Consider the following 26242-nt stretch of genomic DNA (forward strand, 5'->3'; position numbering starts at 1 on the left):
GGAGTCTTCTCTCTTTCATTTAATGATTTTAATTGTTTTGAAGCTTGACCACAAATAATCCCTTTTTTAGAGGTGTAGATTTTTTTTTAAATAATGTTGCAATACAGTATTAGTGCTTCTCAAAATTTTCCATCCCATGATTTTATTCACAGACTTTTTCATATTTCTTCTTTCCCTCCGTTTTCAGATTCCTATTCTCCAGTTTAAGAAAACTTGTGAAATTATATCCTTGCAGCTTACAAGTTACCAAGTTTAAGCACTGACTTATAAACAAGATGGCAAAGAATAAAGCTCTGTAAAGTAATATGAGTTGTTTTACATTTGTAAGTATGTATTTGGTTGTTGCAAGAACAGACTTTCTCAGGGGGTGTGGGGAAATTAACATAACCACAAAATTTTTTATTTGTTTTTGAAGAGATTATTTAAGAGCAATAGATTCATATTTCTTCTGATAATGAGTTCATGCTGATTAATCATAGAACTTATATATTTAACTATGGAAATCAACATATATTGTCTGTCTTACTGAAAAATATCTATTATCTCAAAATGTATGATCCAAACAAAAAGTTTTTATTACTTCAAAACCAAAACAGAGGAATAAATTATATTTATTACATATATCAAATAGTCTTTACTCTGTTTATAGCATTGGTTTCAGTTCACTTCAGAGTATATGTTCTGAAATCTATTTAGCCTCTCAAGGACTTCCAAAAAGCAGAAAATATTAAAGAATTGGAGGACTCAATCTATTAATTTAACTGATGACTAGTTAACATCTTTTGGGGGGACATAAGGTTCCAGACATATGATTTCATTGGTACAGGGAGCTCCCAGTGAAAAAAAATACCCATCAGTTATGACAGAAATCACACTTGAACTCAGGTCTTTCTCACTCCAAGTCAGTGTTGTTGCTTCCTGTGTACTAATTTTGTGCAGTACTAGTAATGATTAGTAAAAAATATATATAATTACATCCAAAAGAAGTTAGTCTAACTTGGAGTCAGTCTTCTTTGGAATTCAAATTTTCTACAATCTTCTGCCTGCTATATTTTCCCTGCATTCATTTTTATGACAATATATTAGACTTTGTTTCTAGCCTTTAGACCCTATCTAAACAATCTTTGATTTGAATCTTTGAATCTTTGATCTTTGATCTTAAATGATTGCTATATATATTTGATCTAGCCCATTCTTATGGTCCTTTCCTGAGACTCAAACTTTGTATTCTGGCCAAATGTGAGTTCCTTGCTATGGAAGGCCTTGACTATACCAAGGGCACCCTTAACCAGGTTTCAAACTATAATCTTAAAAGTCACATCAATGCACATTTATTGGAGAATTTTTTCTTATACAAAGAATTAAAAAGAAAAAAGGTCTTTGTAAGGACTTGTGTTAAGAAATAAGAAGCCAGAAGATATTTAGATGAAGTCATAGCCATATCAAACAATGGAGATCTTCAGTACCTTTAAAGTGATGATTAAAAAAATATGTGTGATGAATTTGTTGGCAAAATTCCCATTAACACTTAGAAATATTAAAACATAAGATGGAAATTAGACATCTACAATTTGGCAGCAAAGTCAGGCTTTAGCAAAACTGCAAAGTAGTCAGTTTATCTCTGGCATTATCCTATCTTCCTTGTAAAATTTCCCACCTCCTCCTACCTGACCCTATACCCCTCCCAACTCACAGACATAAAATGTCTGTCCTAAGTCCCATCACCAAGGGGTTTGCAACATTCATTGTTAAATTCTTCTAGCTGTGTCCAATTCTTTGTGACTCCATTTGAGGTTTTTCTTGGCAAAGATACTAGTGTGGATTACCACTTCATCCTCTGGCTCATTTTATAGGTATTTTCAACTAGAAACTGAAGCAAACAGAGTTAAGAGACTTGGCCAGGGTCATATAGCTAGTAAGTGTCGGAGATCAAATTTGAGTCTATTTAAGTCCATTGCTCAGACTGCCATCCTTATCTTCACTGGTATCTGGCAGATGCTACACCTCAAGAGTTTCTTTGATGCCAAAAAGCTGCTAAAAAGTTCTTTCCTGTACAACTCTTTTCATTTCATTCCACTTATTTTGTACTTTCCCTCTATTACACTCCAGCTACAATCCATGGCAGCCATACCAAAAAAGGCTGAGGTTAGTAGCAGCTGAACTATGGAGAAACTATCTTCATATCCCCCAAGGAAAGCATACACAAAGCTCCATCTATATTGTGTTGAAGAGCTTAAGCTCTTCATTACTGGCCCTGTTGCATTATCAACTGAGTTACCTAACTGGCATTCCACTCTGCTCAGGGTTAACTAGCTTACCTTCAGTGTTAAGTGATGATGATTTGAGGTGTTCCTTTCTCAAGAATAGTTGCATTTTAATAGAATACCGAAGAAGAAGAAAAAGACTGATATGACAAAGGAAAGATTATCCAAAGCTGGGTTTTTAAGCACCTGGAGGAATCCTTAAATTCAAGAATTTAAAAGCCCATGTAGTGGAAGTAAGGAAAATTAACTTGAATATCTAGAAGATAATGGATGGCCTACCATTAGGCCATCTACTTACTAAACATCCTTTTGACAAAGTTTTATCCTGATTGATCCCTTAGAGAACTCTTTAACCATTAATATACATTTGAGACCTATATTAAATGCAGGAATATACTAGGCCTAAAATAAGATGTTTTATTGAATCACTGGCTAGAACTAAACAAACATTTTATAGTGTTTTAAATTATTTGATTTTAACCTGAGAACTTTATAATGATAATGTCTGAATCACACACTACACCCCTTCCAACCAGAAAATTCGCACTGGCACATTGCCCTCAATATGGTAGAGACAACTGTTGTGAAACAATGGAGGAATAGAATGACAAAAAAGGAATGAAACTACTGTCTACATTAATAACTCACCATGTGTATCCGTTGATTTCTTTACAAATAATAATTGTTGGAACAATAGGTTTGGCAATTGTTAATGCTGTAAAGTTACCCATGCATATAACCTGTAAATAAAAGGCTATTAAATTAAAAAATAATAATAATAATTGTAATACAGATGGAGTCCAGAGTGGGTACGGCTCTGAGCTTAACAGTTTATACTGGAATGATACATACCAAACTTGTCTTTTCATTAATGGATTTGAGGAAAGAGGAAAGCTCACATATCTAATCAAAAAATTAAATAATCAATGAAACAATTTAAAAGGTTAAAGGTTATTGACTAGAAACAATTGTTTGGTTGCAAATAATGAACTTCCATACCTAACACCACACATCTTTTTTGTTTTCCAAGTTCTTTTAGAATAAGAGTATAGTGCCTTTTAGATATACAATGGGCAAGAGGAGGAAGGAAGGAAGGGAGAAAGAAAAAAGGAAGGAAGGAAGGAAGGAAGGAAGGAAGGAAGGAAGGAAGGAAGGAAGGAAGGAAGGAAGGAAGGAAGGAAGAAAGGAAGGGAAGGAGGGAGGGAGAGAAAGAATAAACAATCTAAATAAGTTAGATTATAGTAGTAGTAAAACACTGCTGTAACTTTTTTATAATGTCATTTTAGAATAAGAACACATTTTTAGTGTTAAATAGATAGTCTATCTAACTTGAAGGTTTCATCTTTCATTTCCCCAATTTTTAAGCAAGGACAATCAAAAGAAAAAAATCCATCCTGATTTGGACCCCAGAATAATCCCTGACTCTTAATCCCTGTGAAAACAGGCTTTAAAAAATCACCAACTATAAATTATCAGAATACCCTCTCCTTGTTTTGGCTTTGAAGACTTGTACCAATGTGTATTCAAAATATTCCAACAGGCCTGTATCACAATTGAAAATCGTCTCCACCTCTCAGCACTAATAAAGACTCCCTGAAAATAATTTCTGTCCTAATTTACAGCTTCTTTAAACCTCTGTCCATTTATTTGAGCCCCCAAGCCTTCCTTAGCTTCTACTTGCACCTCAGAATGCATCGAGAACAGGAGTTCAGCAATTCTGTCTTTAAAAAAAAACCCTAAATGGCAGCCTTAACTGAAAATAGATACTTAGATATTATATAACTTGACAACCAAGTATCTTTCCTTTTCACTCTTTAAGACACGATTCCTCTAATTCAAAATCTAAAGTGCATACATCAGCAAGACACTAGGGAGAAGTCAAAATTGTTCTAACTCATCCATTATACAGTATACTTCAGTTTCTAATTTTATTTATCCCTCAGCTTTCATAACATAAGAATATGTCTTGTGAATGTGATTGGCTACTATTACTACAGATAACATATTTAAAGGGCTATGTATCTTGCACCCAACTGAATTTATATCAGGATGCTACTTTTGATGCCTCACAACACAATGACACAGGTAGAATTTAATTTTCTGAAATACTCCAAATTTGATAAAATATTTTGACATTGTTAACACTGAGTTGAAAGATGATATTGTTTGAAGTACTTAAAAAATCAGGACTTTCCCCTTCAATACTGATTTAACCACCCTTCACATTGCACTAGAAATTTCATTTCTTTTTTGGCTTTGCTTAATTCCATTCCTCTTTTGAGCTGAAATGTTGTTGCTTAGTTTTTTTCAGTTCTATCCACTTCTTTGTAACCCCCTACAAAGGTGGGATTTGCCCCCTGGCAAACACACTGTATTGGATTGTCATTCCTTCTGAGGCAAACATGGTTAAATAACATGCAAGGTCACACGGCTAGGAAGTGTGTGATGCTGAATTTGAACTCAAGTTTTCCTGACTCCAGACCTGGCATTCTATCCATGGCACCATTTAGTTGTCCCTCTGAAACACCTTCCTGGAAACTACTACCTTTTGCCTTATTTGAATGTAAACTCTTTGTTCATAGTGATTGTTTCTTTCTTTATCATATCCTTAGAGCTTAGCATAATGCCTGATATATACCAGATACTTTTAAAAAATGCTTGTTAATTGATTGATTTGCCTCATTCCACTTAACCTCCTTTATCTCAAACCTAATATCTTCCCTCGACAAACATGCTATATACAAGTTTTAAAATTATGTGAAAATTTGAGATAATTCTTCAAGTATTAAAACAAAGATAAAACAGGGAGAAAATTTACATAAAATATTCAGACCAAGAAAACAACTGTTTTAACTTGAATTATGTATATCACAATATTTTTCCCTTCAAATTTTTGGGCTCTATTTCAAAAGTAATTTATATGAATTCAACATGGTAATGACAGGCACTTTCAATTTAACTCATTAACCACTTGTTAAGCACTTAACAACAATCAGTAATTGTAAGAGATTCTGGGAAAGCTGAAGGAACAAATTCAACAGTTCCTGTCCTCAAAGAACTTACTTAAAAGGAAGGGAAGGAAGAGAAGACATGATACAGATACATATAGGTAAATAAATGCAAAATATTTTAAGGAGGGGAAGAAAATAGCTCTAACATCTGAGAAGGATCAGGGAAGATTTATGGAGGAGATGGTGCTTGATTAGGGAAGATCTAGTAGACCAATTCCTCTTGAGTAAAGCAGTTATAAAACGAAATGATGAAAAATGAGTCTGGAAAGGTATTCAGGAGTTAGAGTTAGAGTGAGCTTTAAATGGCAGGTTTTTCTTCTCTTGTTGCATTAAGCTAACCTTTTTCTTAAAAAGTTTTTCAAAAAGTTCTCCTAGTCCAAAAATACTATTAATGAACCCAAGGTCATCTTCAAATACACTTCACTACCCAATCAAATTCATCCAAAGTTCCCATGTGCCTGGCCTCTTCCTATAAAACTATTTTCAGAAGAATCAAAATGTCATAGTGCAGGGGCCCACAGATAGTTGGGGGAACTCTGGGTGAGCTATAAGGGTATATAAGGCTGAGAGAATTTGGAATAAATAGAATCAATGTTTGACCATCTACATGAGTCCCACCTCTTCTCTCTTCTAAGACCAAGGACTTGGGCTCGTACTGAGATCCTCCAGAGAGCTAGTCCAAACATAACATCATAGAAATCAAAACTTGAACTAATTTCAACACAAGTTCTAATTCAAATCTGAATTACACTAAAAATTGCAAATCTGTTATTCACAGATCAAAGCAACATTCAGATTCCATTGAAATAGTCCCAGCTAAAAAAATCATTTCAGAACTTTTATTGACAATTCAGGACAGAAATCATATGAAAATAAGTTCAGCTTCTATGCCTAGAAGGAAATGAAAAAATGAGACAATATTCTAGATTATTCACGGAAAATAAAAACTGTTTTTAATTTGATGAGATATTTGCGATATTATTTTTGCTGGATTTTTTTCTGAATTGGCATGTGGTTCAATGGAAACTTAAACAGTTAGGCAACATATTGCATTAGAAAGGTCACTGGATTTATTGTATGAGGATACAGGGTCAAATTTTACCTTTTCTTTTTAATAGTTGTATAATTTGGGGCAAATCAGTAAGGCTCTAGAGGCTTCAATTTTTATATTTTTAAAGATCTGATTTTATATAACATAGTAAGAAATTATCTTCTTATATGTACTTATAGCCTAGCTATGTCACAAATTACTATAATTGAAAAAATTCACACAAAAATCACCATGCAGCTTAAAACAAACAAAAAAAAAATGCTCAGAAATGTTTGTATATGTTAACAGTTCCCATACTTGCCTGCAATATTAGTCTCACTGAAAAAAAGACAACAAATATTACTCATATATATAGTATATTTATCAATTATACTAAAATTATAAGAAATGGATTTTCCTTAATGAAATTTTCATTAATATTTAGAATAATGGGTTATTACTTTTTTTTTATAAAATCATCAACTTCTAAGTTTTGTAACTTAATCTCATGCTCTCTAGTACTTATTTTGTCACTTGATATGTATTAACATGTTTATTTGTTTAAAACATTGACCAATAAAAATAATTCAATTATAGCTTAAGGTCACATTTGATCTGTATAATGTTATTTTCATATGGCAATTGTCTAAATTACTTCTGTTAAAATAATAATGACAACTACCTAAACTAATCTATTGTAAAATGAAGAAGTAAATCAGGAGATTATTTTAGATTTATTTAGATGATTTACATAATTCTGATACAGAAAACTCATATATAAATCCATATGCCTAAAGCAGTAGTTATGTTTGCAAATGTCTAAAAACTGAAATACCTCTATATAAAATGTATAGATATATAAAACATGCAACTACATCTAACAAAGTTAAGGAAAGACTCATTTTGTTTAGTTTACTGCACAACATTATATTTGTTCATTCAGGAGACAAACTCCAACATTTTTCAGAAAATGTCTGTACTCTATAAGATCTCATAACCCTACTAATGGCAATTTGTTTTGTCCTTTACAGGCCCCATTCAAGATGCTCAGAGGGATATAAAGGAAGGAACATTTTTTCCCCACATCATGCATCCCTAGAATACTTTTGAGAACAGCTAGTTCTTATTTGAAGTACTTTGGGAAGCTTTTCTCTAAGTCAAACAGAGGTTTTCTCTATTAACCTTAGTACCCTTAGTTTGGGGAAGTCTTAGTTCACCCAAATGTCTGTAGTAGTCACTACTTTTAAATTTCATGTACATCTCTTCTAATAATGACAACTACCTAAACTAATCTATTTGTTTAGCGCTATACCAATCAGACTCCCAAAAAACTATTTTAATGACCTAGAAAAAATAACAACAAAATTCATATGGAAAAGCAAAAGGTCAAGAATTTCAAGGGAATTAATGAAAAAAAAAAATCAAATGAAGGTGGCTTAGCTGTACAAGATCTAAAGTTATATTATAGAGCAGCAGTTACCAAAACTATTTGGTATTGACTAAGGAATAGATTGGTTGATCAGTGGAATAGGTTAGGTTCAAAGGACAAAACAGTCAATAACTATAGCAACCTAGTGTTTGACAAACCCAAAGACCCCAGCTTTTGGGATAAGAACTTACTGTTTGACAAAAATTGCTGGGAAAATTGGAAACTAATATGGCAGAAACTAGGCATTGATCCACACTTAACACCATACACCAAGATAAGGTCAAAATGGGTTCATGACCTAGGCATAAAAAAAATGAGATTTTAAATAAATTAGAGGAACACAGGATATTTTACCTCTTAGACCTGTGGAAGAGGAAGGAATTTATGACCAAGAAGAACTGGAGATCATTACTGATCACAAAATAGAAAACTTTGATTATACCAAACTGAAAAGTTTTTGTACAAACAAAACTAATGCAGACAAGATTAGAAGGGAAGCAATAAAGTGGGAAAATATTTTTACAGTCAAAGGTTCTGATAAAGGCCTCATTTCCAAAATATATGGAGAATTGACTCTAATTTATAAGAAATCAAGCCATTCTCCAATTAATAAATGGTCAAAGGATATGAACAGACAATTCTCAGATGAAGAAATTGAAACTATTTCTAGCCATATGAAAAGATGCTCCCCATTAATCAGAAAAATGCAAATTAAGAAAACTCTGAGACACCACTACACACCTGTCAGAATGGCTAGAATGACAGGGAAAGATAATGCAGAATGTTGGAGGGGGTGTGGGAAAACAAGGACACTAATACATTGTTGGTGGAAATGTGAATACATCCAACCATTCTGGAGAGCAATTTGGAACTATGCTCAAAAAGTTATCAAACTGCATACCCTCTGATCCAGCAGTGTTACTACTGGGGTTATATCCCAAAGAGATCATAAAGAAGGGAAAGGGACCTGTATGTGCATGAATGTTTGTGGCAGCCCTCTTTGTAGTGGCCAGAAACTGGAAACTGAGTGGTTGCCCATCAATTGGAGAATGGCTGAATAAATTGTGGTATATGAATATTATGGAATATTATTGTTCTGTAAGAAATGACCAACAGGATGATTTCAGAAAGGCCTGGAGAGACTTATATGAACTGATGCTGAGTGAAACAAGCAGGGCCAAGAGATCATTATATACTTCAACAACAATACTGTATGATGACCTATTCTGATGGACCTGGCCATTCTCAGCAATGAGATGAACCAAATCAGTTCTAATGGAGCAGTAATGAACTGAACCAGCTACGCCCAGCGAAAAAACTCTGGAAGATAACTAAAAACCATTACATTGAATTCCCAATCCCTATATTTTTGCCCACCTGCATTTTTTATTTCCTTCACAGGCTAATTGTACAATATTTCAAAGTCCGATTCTTTTTGTACAGCAAAATAACAGTTTGGTCATGCATACTTATTGTGTATCTAATTTATATTTTAATATATTTAACATCTACTGGTCATCCTGCCATCTGGGGGAGGGGGTGGGAGGAAGGAGGGGAAAAATTGGAACAAGAGGTTTGGCAGTTGTCAATACTGTAAAGTTACCCATACATATAAGCTGTAAATAAAAGGCTATTAAAATTTTTAAAAAATAATAATAAAATATAATAATAATGACAATGAAAAGAATTCTGGTGTTCCTTTTATCTGGCATCCCATAAAAAGCAGGGGTTATTAATTTGTTGGGTTTTCACCATGAATTCAAAATATATTTACAATAAGACTATCTTCAAGTTTTATTTTATTTTAAAGATCTTCCCGCAGAAAGGGATCCACATGTACAAAAATATTTGTGGCAACTCTCTTTGCAGTGGCAAGAAACTGGAAACTGAGTTGATATCCATCGATTGAAGAATAGCTGAATAAATTAAGGTATGTGAATGTTATAGAATATTATTGTTCTGTAAGAAACAGCCAGCAGGATGATTTCAGAGATGCTTGGAGAGACATACATGAACTGATGCTAAGTGAAATGAGCAGAGCCAGGAGATCATTATACATGGCAACAACAAGACTATATGATGATCAATTCTGATGTATGTGGCTGTCTTCAACAATGAGATGATTCAAACCAGTTCCACTTGCTCAGTGATGAAGAAAGCCATCTACACCCAGAGAGAAGACTGTGGGAACTGAATATGGAACATAATATAGCATTCTCACTCTTTCTGTCATTATTTGCTTACATTATGTTTTCTTTCTCAGTTATTCTTTTTCTTCCTTCTTGATCTGATTTTTCTTGTGCAACAAGATAACTGTATAAATATGTATGTACATGTATTGGACTAACTTCCAGCTAGGGAAAAGGATGGGGAAGGAAGGGAAAATTTGGAACAAAAGGTTTTGCAAGGGTCAATGTTGGAAAAATTACCCATACATATGTTTTGTAAATAAAAAGCTTTAATAAAAAATAAATAATAAAGATCTTCCCTCAAAAATCATTTTAACATTTAAATGTGATATAAACACTTGAAATGATATCTTTCATATTTGCATTAATTTCTGTCTTCACTTCTATGCTGTGTTTGAAAAATGGTTTCTTGTTGCAGAACCTAATATTGTATATTTCTGTATACAGAACATTTATATTAAGACATTTGGTCAGCCCATTTTAACTTTCCTGTGAGAAATTCTGGGAATACAAAGAGGGAAAATGCAACAGTTCCTGTCTGCAGAAAACTTACTTTGGGCAGGGAAAGACAAGTTAACAAATTAACATTTGCTCCTATTCCAGCAAGCTTGATCCTATGATAGTCTAGAATTCTGTAAGTGTTAGGCTATAATAATGCCCTCAAGGAAGGGTCCTATTGTGAAAATGAAAATAAAAAACTTCCAAAATTTAAAAAAAGGCTATTAAGGGAAGAAATAATTTGGTTTTAACCATTCCCAAAGTCTCAATGTTTTTATAGAAATTGGGGGGGGGGGGAGAGGGAAGAATATAAATAAGGGGAGAGAGATTTTTATTATATATTTAACATTTTACATAGACATTAAGAAATAAAATGTCATTTTCCCTTATGAAGGAGACTAAAGTGATCCTATAATTCTGTGAAATGGGATACATCAAGAAATCAAAGCACACTTCTTATAGAAGTAATTTAACTGATAGAGGATACCTGGTGGTATTGAACTGAAGCTTTTTGGGTTTTTTGTTTGTTTTGTTTTGCACACCAAACAATGTACAGATGATTGATAAGAAAAAAATTATGTACAGACTGACTAAAAGAATAAATACATGAGTTTACAATCTTAGGAAATGAAAAGTATACATCCATGAAATTGCTAAGAGTATAAAAAACAACTCATTATTTGAAAGTAAATGAATATGTCAAACAGTTCTTTAGGATAGAGAAAGCAAAGAGTAAGGAAATAAAACAGTCAATAATGAATAATAGAAGAAAATACTAGTATCAATCAATGTAAAATGAAATTTTGAAGGACAAAAAGCTAATTTTATGAAAGACATAGAAAAAAAATCTTGACTAGAACAAAGGGTTTCAATAGGATAAAGATAAGGAATGCTAGACTTAGGAATTTGCATTTGGTGTAATAAGCAATAGAAAGTAATATAAAATCCTTAAAGATGGATTAAAATGATGAAGATGCTTTTAGAAAAATAATTCTAATAGCTGTGTATATTTTTAAAGATAATTCTTAATAAGTAGATTAAAATATATTGATTCTCATCAAAATCTACTAAAAGACATGGGAAATAAAGTTTAAGAGAAATTGACATTAGATATTAAAAGAATCAAAAACAGTAGTTGATACTATTTTGAAGTTACATACAAACAATATTAGTTACTCTTCATAGAACTTTTAAAATATTAATTACCCCAATTATTTCAAGAGCATCAGTATTTGGCAAAAATAATTCCATTTTAGGCATTTAAGAAAATGTTATTTTTCTCCAATGAGAAAGTATAATAAATACAAGTCACTTTATCATGCTAGCAATGCTAGATGTAACTATTACCTCTGTATTTATTCAAATAACATTATTATTGCTAAAATATAACAAAAACAGACTTTTCACTAAACCTATAAAAAAAAAAAAAAGCACAAAGTGCTAGTGAAATCATTGAAGTGATCAAGATATACATTTTTCATTTGAAATAGCAATAGAACTGGGTTTGGATCAGACCATTAGTCTAGTTAATCCTCTTTCCAACCTCTTAATCTATCTTGCAAATGATGAATGATGCTGTCCAAAGACTAGAATAAGAAGAGGCAGGCAATAATAGATGGAGAGGACTATTCAACATGAAAATAAAAAAGAATATTTTGGTTGCATTCTTTAGTAACAAGTATTTATTATGGGTTGTACAGTTCTGCAGCCTTTTATTTAAAACAAAATAAATTATGCAATGTTTCATCTCTCTTTCCATGGTAGTAATATTTGTAAATGTCTGATAAACATCACAAAGGAATATTTTTCTTTCCACTCACTGGCTCTAAATACTCCAAAATTTTCACTAAGGGTCAATTCATTAGAATTAACAAGATAAACAGATGTACCATTCAGGTTTCCTTGAACTTGTCACATTTCTAGGATGAAAAATCATTTTCTGGTAATCCATTAATCTAGTCTACTCCTTTTGAATGTCATATGAATGTCACAACTGGCCATAATACTAAATTTAAAATGAAAGGTTTATTCCTCAGACACTTTTAACACAATCATCACATAAAATGAGTTCTCACTTCATAAATTAGAAAACTACAACTTAATCTCTTCAAGAAACTGGAAAATTAAGAGGTTTTTTTTAAATTTTTAATGCAAAATGAGGGAAGAAATTATTATAATTAAAACGAAGTTTAGATTAAAATTATATGGAGAAAACAAACTAGCAATTCTTAACCATTTTGTATATGGATACTACTTAATTTTTTTAGAAGTCAAAGAATTTCACAGGATTTCTGAGAGTAATTATACTATTAGCACCTATCTTTTAAGGAAACATAGGATTTTTAAAATCACAATAAATTCAATAAAAATAAATTCAATAAAGCATTTATTAAGTGCTTATTGTGTGTCAGTAACTGAGCTAAGTGCTTAGGGATACAAAGAAATGTAAAAAAAAAAAAAAAAAAAAACAAAAAAACACTCCTTACCTTTCAAGGAATTCATTTTAATGGGGAAGAAAAACAAAATAAGTTAGAGATAATCAAAGAAAGAAGGCACTAGAATTAAAGGAGTTATAGAAAGACTTTCTATAGAAGATGAACCTTCAGCTGTGTCTTGACAAAAGCCAGGGAAGCCAGGAGGCAAAGGTCAGACCGAGAGAATTCCAGAAACAAGAAATAGCCAGTGAAAATGCCCAGAATCTGAATTTGATTTTTTGTGAATAGAAACAACACCAACATATATTTGGAAATATAAAGCAGGTATATGTAAGATTTTTTTTTATTCTATCTATAGAAGGAAGGAGTGAGGGTGTGTGTGTGTTTAACTGTCGGATTGGAGCTAAGTAGAGATGGTGTTGCCTAATTGGTTCAAGACTCTTCTTTAGCTATTTGATCCTGTGCAAGTCATCTGATCTCTCAATCTCCCCAGGCATCTCTTTAAGACTATTTATTGCAGAGAATTTTTATGGTAGGAGTTTTCTCACTAGGAGTTCCCGACCAAGGAAATCCCAGGACTAGTCCAAAAATAACAGAATAAAGATCAACATGACAATGCTTGGTGTGCATATAGATCTGCACTCCTGTCAAAAATCTTCCATGTCTCCCCTATTTGAGATCTATATTCATTCATTCAACAAATATTTATTAAGTAATTACTACATACCAGACACTCCAGGCACAATGACAACCCCCTCCCCCCAAAAAGTCACTTATCAATTCTGCCTGAAGGAGAAAAAAGTTTTACAGGGGAAATTAAATACAAAATACAAAGTAATTTCCAAGGGATATACAATAGTATCTATGTATCTATGTAGTACGTGTGTGGGAATCAGGAGAAGAAACATTGTAGCTCAGTTTTAAAATTAAGTAAGGAGAAATACAAGGAAAAAATGGGTGTATAAGGAAGGATGAAGAGAAAGTGTATTCCAGGCAAGAAGGGAAAAGCCTCTGGAGAAAAAAATATGGAAAGACAATGGAATGTCATGTACAAGGATATAATAAGTGAGCTGATTTAGCTGGATCATAGAGTATGAAATAGAGTAATGTGCAATAAACTTGGAAAAGTCAAGCTGGAGTAAGATTATGAAAGATTTTCAAGCCAATAAGGGGAGTTTCTAATGTAGAAGCAAAGGGAGACACTGCACCTTCTGAAGTAAGGGTGTGGCAAATTCAGACCAAGTTTTAGGAATATCAATCTGTAGAGGGTAGATTAGAGAAAGGAGAGACTAAGGACTAGAGACCAATTAGACTGGTAGTTCATGGAAAGACAGGGGCAGAGGTAAGGCATATTATATTGTGGAGGTAAAAATCATTACTGCCATCTGATTAGATCTGAAGGATGAGGGACAAATTGAAGTCGATGCCAAAGCCAAAAAGCCCAGAATCCCAGGATAGTGAAGCTCTTAATTCAAATATGAAAGTCAGAAAGACAGATCACACACACACACACACACACATACACACACACACACACACACACACACATTTCCCTACTATTTATTAACGTTATTAGAAACTAAATATGTTAATTATATTCTTCATATCTTTTTCTATGTAGAGACACTAAATTGAATGAAATTCAAATATATCTGTGTGTGTACATACACATATATCTCAATATATTGAATTTTAGTAATGTCATACAATACAAAAATGATGCTCCTACAATCTAGCCAAATTGTTTGGGAAATTGAATGTTATTCTCAAAATTCTAGTTTTTCTTTTGTTTAGTTCAACACAGACAAAAAATATCATGTCATTTAGAATGGAAATACTGTTTGCTAAAGTAGACAGCTGCCTTCCTTGGTAATGATTCATTTTAATAAGAAACAGCTTCCAGACTTCACACATTACATCTTCAAACTTGCTGAATTTAGCTTTAACCAGCTTTATACTAAAACATTTAGATTCTAGATATGTACTAAACAATCTCTTTCATATCCTCAGAGATCAGTTTTGAATCCAATGCCCTGGATTCACATACTGTCTTTCTCCTTTTAGATGATGTTTATACCACGAAAGGAAAAGATATTGATTCGATTAATCAGGAACTTTTAAGCATTCTTTAATCACTATGTTTTATCATTAAAATAGCTTTAATTCTGGGTCATACTTATATCTTTTGATTGAATGAACATCATTATCAACTAACATTTATTAGATAGCAAAGTAACACATTGATATAGCACAGGTTTAAAAAATATTTTATATATACTGTCTCATTTGATCCTCACAACAGTCCTGCGAAATGGATACTAAAACTGTTCATTTTATATGTGAGGAAACCAAGGATAAGAGTGATTTGTCCACTATCACTCTACTAGTGTATGAGGCAAGGTCAGGTCTTCTGATTACAAGCCCAGCACTCTCTGCATTATATAAATTATGGCACAATTCCAGGTGATGTAGGGTTATATAATAATATATAATAATAATATAATATATAATACTTTAAAACCTTAGAAAGCATCTTTACCACAAATAAACAAAAAATAACCTATAAAGTGGACATTAGAAATATTATCATCTCCATATTACCAGGGACAGTTTTTGTTCTAGTTGTTTTGTTTTTAAGCAAGAAAAAACTCCAATTCACAATTCTGATGTACAAAGTTTTTGTATCTAAATGTCAGTTGTTTTATACTGAAGTTGACAATGACAATACCTAGATGTGTCATGACATAATCCTGAAAGGTTTAGTTTCTTCTATCAGGTGACCAAAATCAGAGGACACTGAATATTAAGAAAATGCCTCAGTCTGTCCAGTGGAAGGCCAAGTGCTCCTCCTGCTGCTACTTTTTAATTTAAACTAAAAACTCAAAAAGCATTGAAAAAAGTCACATTGCCTACTGTAATTTTTTTTAACTGGCTGGGGATTTGTACTAGTGACCTAGCTTTCTCTGAGACTATTAGTTAAATCAACTATAATTATTAGCAGCTTTATTTTCCTGCATTTTAAATGTCATTTGAATTCAGTTTTCTATGACTGGACTGAAGTCTGGGCAAAAATATACAATCACCATTATGGTCTAGTTCATGGAATTTGTACCATACAACCTCTTTTATACCTTTAGAGTAATCCCAGAGATTAATAAATAAAGTTGTTTATCATTTAAACCATGATATTATATATTAGGATTTATTTCTTTTTTATATGTAAACATTTATACAATTCTCTTGCCGCACACACACACACAAAAAAAAATCAGATTAAAAAGGAAAGTAAATGAGTAAGACAACAAAATGCAAGTGAATAACAACAGAAAGAGTGAGAAAGTTATGTTGTAATCCGCATTCAGTTCCCACAGTCCTTTCTCTGGGTGTAGATGGCTCTTTTTGGACAAGATCATTGGAAATGGTATCAATCATTTCATTGTTGGAAAGAGTCATGTTCATCAGCATTGATTGTCATATAATATTGATGTTTCCATGTACATTGATCTCCTGGTTCTGCTAATTTCACTTGGCATCACTTCATGTAAGTCTCTCCAGGTCTCTCTAAAATCATCTTCCTGATCATTTCTTATAGAACAATCATATTCCATAACATTCATATATTATAATTTATTCAGCCATACTCCAACTGATAGGCATACATGCAGTTTCCAGTTTCTTGCCATTACAAAAAGGGCTGCCACAAACATTTTTGCACATGTAAGTCCCTTTCCTTTCTTTAAGATCTCTTTGGGACATAGGTCTAATAGAAACACTGCTGTATCAAAAAGTATGTAAAGTTTGATAACTTTTTGAGCATAGTTCCAAATTGCTCTCTAGAATGGCTGGATCTATTTATAGTTCCACCAACAATGTATTAGTGTCTAATAGGGTTTATTTCATGGCAGCAAGAATATTACATTCACTTTATACATGGAAGGAGGGGGGGAATCAAAAGTTTATACCCAAAAAGAAAAAACAATTCTGAAAAAAGTAATTAAACAAAGCTCTTCATATACTAGTCTGGACAATGGACTATCTCATCAGTTTTGTCAAAGATCATGCATTTGAATATTTTTATACCCCCCAAAAATCATTTAATTTTTCCATCCAGTTTTACCACTTTATGAAGATGAACAACATTATGCTGAATGGAATATTTTGATGAAAATAAATAATATTCTGGAGGAAAACAATGAACACCTACAAATACAAGTACTTTGTTTAACAATAAACATTATTTCAAAAAAAAAAAAAACTAGAATCAGTAAATTCTAGGAAATAGAAGTTAAATTTAAGGGGAAGTTATCTTGCCTCTAAATCTCAAGAAAGCATAAATTCATGTATATGCAAATATATAAACATTATCATGGAATTCTAGAACTGGAAGGGATATCAACCAAATAACAAATGTACCAGAAACTGTGCTAAGCATAAGAGATATAAAAAAGAGGCAAAATCCCTATCCTCAAAAATCTCACAGTCTAATGGGGGAGACAGGATGCAAACAAATTCATATAGGTCATATACAGGACAAATAAAAAAGGGAAGGAAACTAGAATTAAGATTTGGGAAAGGGTTTCTATAAAAGATGACATTTCAGTTGAGATTTAAAGAAAGCTGGGAAAGTCTGTAGGCAGAATTGAGGAAGGAGAATGTTACAGGCATGGGAAATGGTCAAAGAAAAGGCCTGAAACTGAGAAATATGAAAGGAATTGCCCGAATCACTTTTTTAAAATGAAGAAATGAATGACTGAGATATTAATTGATTTTCCCAAAATCATATTACTAATAGATAGCAATGATGGAAGTAGGAATTCCTAATCTGTAAAGGGAAAAATTTGTATGAGATCTTCACTGTCTTCTACAGCTTAAAAATAATCTAATATCATCAAATAAATTTATAATTGTAAAAGAACTTTGATTACATAGCAAGAATAAGAGCAAATAGATAAATAATCTTCAAGTTCCATTGGAATCATGATAATGTTAAGAGAATAAGAACATCACTAATCTGAGTAAGTGTACTCATTGTCCAGTCAGCAATCACTTATTATGTGTGTAATATGTGCTAAGTATTATACTAAAGGATTGTCATAAAAAGGCAAAATAGTAAGTAGATAGGTGGGTAGGTAGGTAGATAGGTAGATAGTCTACATTTTCAAGGAGTTCCCACTCCAATTAGAGAAATAATGTATAAATAACTATGTATTGAACTGATGATGAGTGAAATGAGCAGGACCAGAAGAAGATCATTATATACTTCAACAACAATACTATATGATGATCAATTCTGAGAGAAGTGGCCCTCTTCAACGAGATGAAACAAATCAGTTCCAACAGAGCGGTAATGAACTGGACCAGCTACACCCAGTGAAAGAACTCTGGGAGATGACTATGAACCACTATATAGAATTCCCAATCCCTCTATTTTTGGTCACCTGAATTTTTTATTTCCTTCACAGGCTAATTGTACACTATTTCAAAGTCCGACTCTTTTTATACGGCAAAATAACTGTTTGGACATGTATACATATATTGTATTTAACTTATACTTTAACATATTTAACATGTATTGGTCAACCTGCCATCTGGGGGAAGAGGTGGAGGGAAGGAGGGAAAAAGTTGAAACAAAAGGATTTGCAACTATCAGTGCTGAAAAATTACCTATGCATATATCTTGTAAATTAAAAGCTATAATAATAAAAAATAACTATGTATGAAAATATAAATACACGATAAATTGGAGATAATCAATGGAAGGAAGGCACTTCCAAAAAAGGAAGGAGGGGTGTTGTGTATTGAGAAAAGCTTCTTGTTGAAGTAAGAATTTTATCAGGGACTTGAAGGAAGCCAGGAAATTTAGGAAATTGAGATGAGGAGAGAGAAAATTCCAGGTATAGGGGACAGGTCAAAAAAACACTCAGAGTCTTGAGTTTGATTGTCTTGTGCAAGGAACAGCAAGACTGTCCAAGTCACTGGATCACAGGGTACATAATGGAGAATACAATGTAGGAAGAATATGAAGGTAGGAATGGGCCAAGTAATGATGGATTGTGAACACTAAATGAAAATTTTTTATATTTGATCTTTCAGGTAATGGAAATGGGGGCAGAGGATGACATGGTTATACCTGCTTTTGGAAAATAAATGTTATGAAATCAAAATGTAATTATGATGATCAGCAGGTCAATGGTTCTGATGTTCTATGGAAAGCCATAGTTAGAGGTAGAAAGTCAATTTGAGCAAAACCACCAGGCACTTCCTAACCAAAGAGATAGTAAAGCAAACATCTACAACTTCTGAAAGGTGTCATCAAATATTCTGAGTTATTTATCACTTGTTTGTGTCTAAATTTATTTTGAAAATGATACCTTAGCATATCAATATTTGTGGAATTGTTGTTTTATATAAATTATAAAAATCAGTCATAGAATCTTTATATATAAGGAACAACAGTATCACTTCAATTTATGATAATTTAAGTTTTCACGTTCATGCTTGGGCACTATCCATAATCTATTTCCTCACTTCCTATCATATACCTTCCGTTTATTTTCCTTCTTGTTGGTCCCTAATCAGAAGCCAGGCAGGAACAAGGAAAAAGAGTTAAAATATGTCGCTTCTAGAGGAAAGAGGGATGCTAATTTATCTCTACAGAAATAATGAAATTTTAGAATTATGTTTAGACTATAATTAAGTTATACTATCTTGTTACTTTCTCCCCCCAGCTACAAAAATAGCTTTTATTTACTTTAATAATACCACAAGTTTTTACAAAGTGCTTTTCAGATATTAACTTACTAGGTTCCTACAACAATCCAGTGAAGGAATTATTATTAACCCCCCAAAAACTGAGACTCAGAGAAATTAGAATTTGTGAATAGTCACAATGTTTCTTACTATCAAAGAAAGTATTTGTATACAAATTTTACATTCTTCAATTCAAAATCCCACACTCTTTCTACCATGTGATCTTTTTGTATCAAGGGTCAATTCAACTTTGGGGGCAAGGGTTTCCCCACCCTAAAAAATATATTTTTAAGGCCATTCTGAGAATGTCACAAATACTAAATTCCTCTTACTTCCACCATGGTTGATATAACATAATAATTACTGAGATGTTTCTTCATGCATGTTATTTACCTCAGATTTGTGTTCACAAAATTTTTTAAACAAAATATCTTCTCTCAATGGAGGAAAAATTAGATAATGATAATAATAATAGCTTTATCCATTACCTCATTCCATCCTTTCAACAACCTACCAAGTAAACACAGTGGAAATAATTATTCCCATTTTATAAAGCAAGAAAAAAAGAGATTTAGAGAGGTTAAAAGACATGACTAAGGTCACTGATATCAGAGGCTATATTCAAACACCAAAATTCCATGATTCTCTATTACTGTGACACAAAACTTAAGCCTTTAGCTTTATTTTCTTAAATTTATTACATTTCATTTTAAACATATTGCATATCTATATTTTAAGAATGATTCAATTTAGGCATTTTCATCACTGCATTATGCAGTGTTTTATTATTGCATGTCATTTACCAAATCTTGTGAATCAAAATGTCAGAGAAGCACACACAGAATGCTCTGCTACAGAACACTGGAGAAAGCAACTGTTCAGAAAGTTCAGTTTATTGACTTCTTTAAGCCTAAACCAAAAAGTAAGCACACTGTACCATGAATATGCTAAAAAAATTTCTCCAGTGAAAAAAAACAATTAAAATATATTCACCCAGGTTATTTTTACCTTCTGAATCCAATTCTTCCTGTGCAACAAAAGAACTATTCGGTTCTACACACATATATTGTATCTAGGATATACTATAACATATTTAACATGTAGAACACTGCCTGACATCTAGGGGAGGGGTTAGAGGGAGGAAAGGGAAAAATCAGAACAGAAGTGAGTGCAAGGGATAATGTTATAAAAAATTACCCATGCATATGTACTGTCAATAAAAAGTTATAATTATTTAAAAATATATTCAGAACCTTTCATAGGAGGATACTCCATATATCTACTCAACTTATTCTCTTTCTCCCATTCTTAATGTCTGTCATTGTTTCTTTTTTTGTCTTTCTTTCTTTATCTGTATGTTTCCATCTATATCTGCCTCAAAATCTCTTTTTCCTTCTTTCTGTTTCTCTGCCTCTCCCTTCCTCCCTCTATCTAACCCCTCACCAAAAAAAAACAGTTTGAAAAAATAATTGATAATAGTCTTGGGATTTTTGTGGAAGACGACCCAAAAAAAGCATAGAGTAGTCAGAGGATTGTGAGAGGGAGAGGCTCTGTGATGAAAGCAGTAATAGAAGTATCCATGTAACACTTTGGAGAGTGTTTTGGTAGTTTTGAAGGGATTAGCATTTTGGAGAGAAAGCTATTTTCTAGTAGGGTCAGAAGCAATATTAAATAATTGATTTAATCAATAAGTACCTAGAATGACTGAGGAAACTTTTGAACTATCCATTCTGATGGTCACTTCATTATTTAAAACCTGCTTTTGTTATTTTTATTAAAGATTCTTTTTCCCACATAAGTACTCTAAGACAAGCATTTGTAGTTCAGTCATTTCGGTTATATGACTCCAATTAGAGTTTTCTTGGTAAAGATATTGAAGTAGTTTGCCATTTCCTTCTCTAGATAATTTTCACATGAGGAAACTGAGGCAAACAAGTTGACTTTTCCAGGATCACCGAGCTAGTAAATGTCTGAGACAGATTTGAATGTACAAATAGGAGTTTTCCTGACTCCAGATCTAGCACCCTTTCCATTGCATCAACCTATTTGCCATTATATAAACAATACACATTGTCTAAAGGTGTACCAAGGAAGAAAAAAAGAGAAAAAGATTAGATAGCCAGAATTGTGTGAGACATTGATCAATGGTATTCATGAAAGAAGATAATTTAGGGTAGGGTGTGTGTATTTCAAGAATACTATGGTAGGACAGAATTCTGAGCCTATTGATTCAGCTAAATAAGGACATATAAAGTACAAGTGGAAGAAAGCTCTAGGACAAAAAGCCCAAGTGCAGCAGGAAAACAATATCTGATGCTACACTGAAAATATCCATGGAGTTGTTTGCTCTTTAAAAAGAGAAAATAACTCACTTAGGAAGCATTATACAACTGAAATATCTGACTTATAAGTTATATCTTATTTGCATTAGCGCTAAATTTTGTGAGGTGGGCAAATTTATGAATTGACTGCATATATACAAGAAAAAAATCCTCAATTCATTTTTATTAGGCAAATACCCTTCCTGTCTGTAGCTGCTAACCAGCTGCTTGTTGTCAGCAGTTCATCATCCTGAAAAATATAGGACCTGAGCCTATCCATTCACTATGCCATAACACTGTTCAGATTGGGATTTATTTTATCTTGCATGTCTTATTCTCATTACTGATAATCAATATGATACATATATACAGCATGGATTTGCTCAATTAAAGCTCAACAGAAAGAAAACAATTGACTTCTGAAAGGCATTTTTACAATTACTATGTGAAAAATATTTAAAGGAATAACTTTTTGTGTTCAGCATCATAGATGCCCTTAGAGTTTTGGGTCATCTAGTATGTTTTTTTTTTTTTGAAAGGACCTACTTTCTACCATTCCATCCCTTAGAATGAATAAGCAAAATCAGAATAGTAATAGTAGATCACTTAAAATGTCTCTTATAGCTGAGATTTTACAGATGTAATTCACAATTTATTAACCTTCCCTATTTTGATAGAAATCTGTGAATTAAAATGTTTAGAAAACTCTCCAGATAGCTAATGAAATAGACATGCATTCTTCCCATAGTTTTTTATAGTATGCTCTAATTTCATTTATTAGCCAATTCATATTAACTCTTTGGTTGCATTCTAAGGAAGATATTATATATAATAAACACCAAAATTTCTCCACAGACATGAAATTTTTTTTCAGTTGAAGAAGCTTATGACATTCACAAATATATTTCTTGATTGTTAACTTTAATTTTTTTTGCTATTTCATGCTAAAAAAAATTTGAAATAAATATTAAGGGTATCTTACCTCTTCCCACTGATGTATATATCTAATTAACCTTGAAAGTCGAAGTAAACGTAAGAGACTCAGAATTTTTGTAAATCTCACAATTCGAAGGGCTCTGGCTGTCTTGTAAACTTCTGAATCCATCCCTTTTTCAACTATGAGAAAGATATAATCCACTGGTATTGATGAGATGAAGTCAACAACAAACCAACTTTTTAAATAATTCATCTTGATAACTTTAGGGTCCAGGATGATTTCAGAACTGTCTTCATTAACAGTCCCAGTCCTAAAATTCATTATCAAGTCCAACAGGAAAACAGTGTCTGACGCCACATTGAAAATAATCCATGGAGTTGTCGTTTGCTCTGTAAAGAATGTGATGCCAACCGGTATGATGACAAGATTTCCAACCATCATTATAAGCATTATTAAATCCCAGTAAAACCTAAAATGTTAAAAAAAAATTTTTTTAAATATTTCTTTATTCACCTCAGTATAACATCTTACTTTTCACTTACTGCTTATCTATAGCCACACGTCAACCATATTTGAACTCACATTTACTCATTATACTTAATTATTTTAACTTACATTTTAGATTAAAAAGACAAAAATAAATACAGGAAGGAACATCTATCAAGTTATTCATTAATATGACATAACTGATATATTGATACTCTAGGTATTTGCTAATTGAACTCTTTTGATTAAATAGAAATACGATTATATACATACATACATATATATACATACACACATTTATACATGTTATTTATATTATATTATATTATTTATAACATTATATTATACATATTATTCATACATACATACACACAGAAATCTATAGGTTTGTATATAAATATGGATGTTCTCATACATATAGCCATCTCTCTTAAAGCTGATATGCATTACTTATACTTTACTAAGAAGTCTAGACAATCAAGAGAACAATAAATTAAGTCATAATTTATACTGATAATTTATGAGATATAAATGATCACACTGAAAATTTATCAATAGACTCAGAAGCCATTTAGAATTGGCTCCAGCTTACTCCTAGCTGGCATGGTAGAAAACCAAGAACAAAAAAGAAAAACACAGAAGACCCTCAGTGGTTTATACTTAAAAGCTATCCATATGAAGACTTCTAATAAAATGAATTACTTTCCGAATTTGCTCTGAAATATTTTACTTAAGCTAATTACTATTATCAAGGATCAATAAATAGCACCCATAATATAGGAATCCCCCTTTACTTTAAACGATACAGCTTAAACTAACAAAAAGTTATATTTAATTAATTTGTTTGAAATTTGCCGGGGTTTTCAGAACTTTCTATCTTTTTTTTTTTCAATAAGATTTCATCCAATAAAAATTCTAATTTTGACCAGAAAGAAAACTATCATTTTTTCTTTTATTCTAGTATCTTAAAAATCTAGATCCATTCAATTACCATGTCTATCATTCCTTTTAAAAGCATTTTCTATAAACTTTCCTCATTGATCCACTATCAAGACATTTTCTAGTTTACCAGCTTCTCACATTTCAAATGACATTTTCTGCTAAATATATTTCACTTTGATATAAAAAGCTGTTGAGAGAGAGACAGAGACAGAGAGACAGAAAGATAAAGAGAGAGAAAGACAATTTGAAGCCAGAGGGAGATTCATTTCATTTTATATCTATAAAGCTTAATTAGCAATAAGGAACTACTGTAATTTGTTTTTAAATGACTCTTCTTTCAAAGTGCATTGACATAAATGTCAATAACTTATTTACCAAAAAATCCATTGTTGTTAAAGTGCTATTTGCAAAAATATTTTAAATGACATAATAAACAATACATGTGTGTGCTGTGCATCAACAAGAAAGATTTTAGTTCCAGAGGTCTCCTTGTTCTGTAGCTGAGTGAATTTATCATGGAGTATTTTATTGCATAAATAAAATAAACTTCCATTAAACAGAATCATTAAACGCAAAACAAATTACTTAACTATGAACAATTAATGTAGTAATAGGGTAATACTTGAAGACCCCAGATAACATTATTTGACCTAATAAATGTGGAAGGTACATTTGGGAAGCTCACAGCCCTCCATTCATGACAAGAATCCAAGGTAAGAGCAAAGAAATATCTTATCCCTCCCCAGCCTATATAAAAGATGAATATGTAGCATACTGAATACATTCTAAATCTTCCTGTCAAAATCTAAGAGTTCATTTACATCAGAAATACAAATACCTGAATCAGTCATGCAGATGTTAGCAAGTTTAGTGAAAAGTACTCTTGGTCCCTGTCCAAATACAAGCTCCAAATTTGTCAGATAACACACACAGAAAAAAAAAATCTATGAAAGTATCATCTAAACCAGTGGTTCTCAAAGTATGGTCTAGAGAATCCTGGGGATCTCTGAAACCATTTTAGAGGGTCTACAAATTCAAAAATAGTTTTTATTTCCAATAGGGTAAATGCCTATAAATATAATCCAGATAAACAAAAATGTTTTGGAGAGATCCTCAATAATTTTTAATAGGATAAAGATACTGAAAACAAAAGTTTGAGAAACACTGATCTAAACTAATGAATAAATGGAAAGGAAAAATCATACTTTACATGAAGGCTTAAAAGAAGGAAGAGTGGCTTTTGGCTAGGGGAGAAAGACAAGGTGGAGAGGGACTTGGAAACTGAAGTCAAAGGGTTTAATGAGTATGAATGAAAGGAGTACAAACTGTTCATAAATGCATTTTATTGCACTGAGACAAATTACTATATTCTAACAATGGACAAATAAGATCAAAAGCTTCTGTATATCACATGAATAGTCCTTTTAAAATATACTTATTTCACTGAATTAGCTATTTTGATCTTTTCCAATCTTCTGAAAAAAAAAAGTTCTTATAACATTACACTTAAGTTTTGATTTTTGTTTTATTTTGTTTTTTTCTGATTTCAGTTCCCTTATTGTCTCCATTCATGTCAAATAAAATAGAAAATAAGGTAGATTATTAAATGAGTTTAGGCTTTAATTTTTTATAGGATCATACACTTAAAGGTAGAAAGAACCTTAGAAATTACCAAGTTCTATCCCTTCATTTTATAAATGAGGAAAACTAAGGAATAGAGCAGGTTCATAGATTGAGAATTTAAATGAACTTGAGATATGATATATACAGTCCAATGCCCTGATTTTAGAGATGAAGGAAATAAGATCCAAAATGATTAGTAAAATAGCATTCTAGATAATGTGCTTGATTTGTAGTCAGAAAGATTTGGATTCAAATTCTGTCTCAATATTTATGAAATCAGTAACCCTGCACAAGGTTCTTATGTTGTGTTTCACTTTCCTCATATAT

At 32.1% G+C, this 26242-nt stretch overlaps 1 protein-coding gene across 2 annotated transcripts in view; it reads right to left on the reverse strand.

Moving 5' to 3' along the window:
* The window catches only part of HCN1 (hyperpolarization activated cyclic nucleotide gated potassium channel 1), a 614406-nt gene that overhangs the window by 534244 nt on the left and 53920 nt on the right, over positions 1-26242 (reverse strand). For both annotated transcript variants that reach the window (XM_031964829.1, XM_031964838.1), the window contains exon 2: positions 22910-23333. In XM_031964829.1, the coding sequence (XP_031820689.1) occupies positions 22910-23333 (424 nt within the window). The remainder of the gene's footprint in view (positions 1-22909; positions 23334-26242) is intronic.

The sequence above is a fragment of the Sarcophilus harrisii genome, chromosome 1 (genome assembly GCF_902635505.1).
Source record: "Sarcophilus harrisii chromosome 1, mSarHar1.11, whole genome shotgun sequence".
Classification (NCBI taxonomy): domain Eukaryota; kingdom Metazoa; phylum Chordata; class Mammalia; order Dasyuromorphia; family Dasyuridae; genus Sarcophilus; species Sarcophilus harrisii.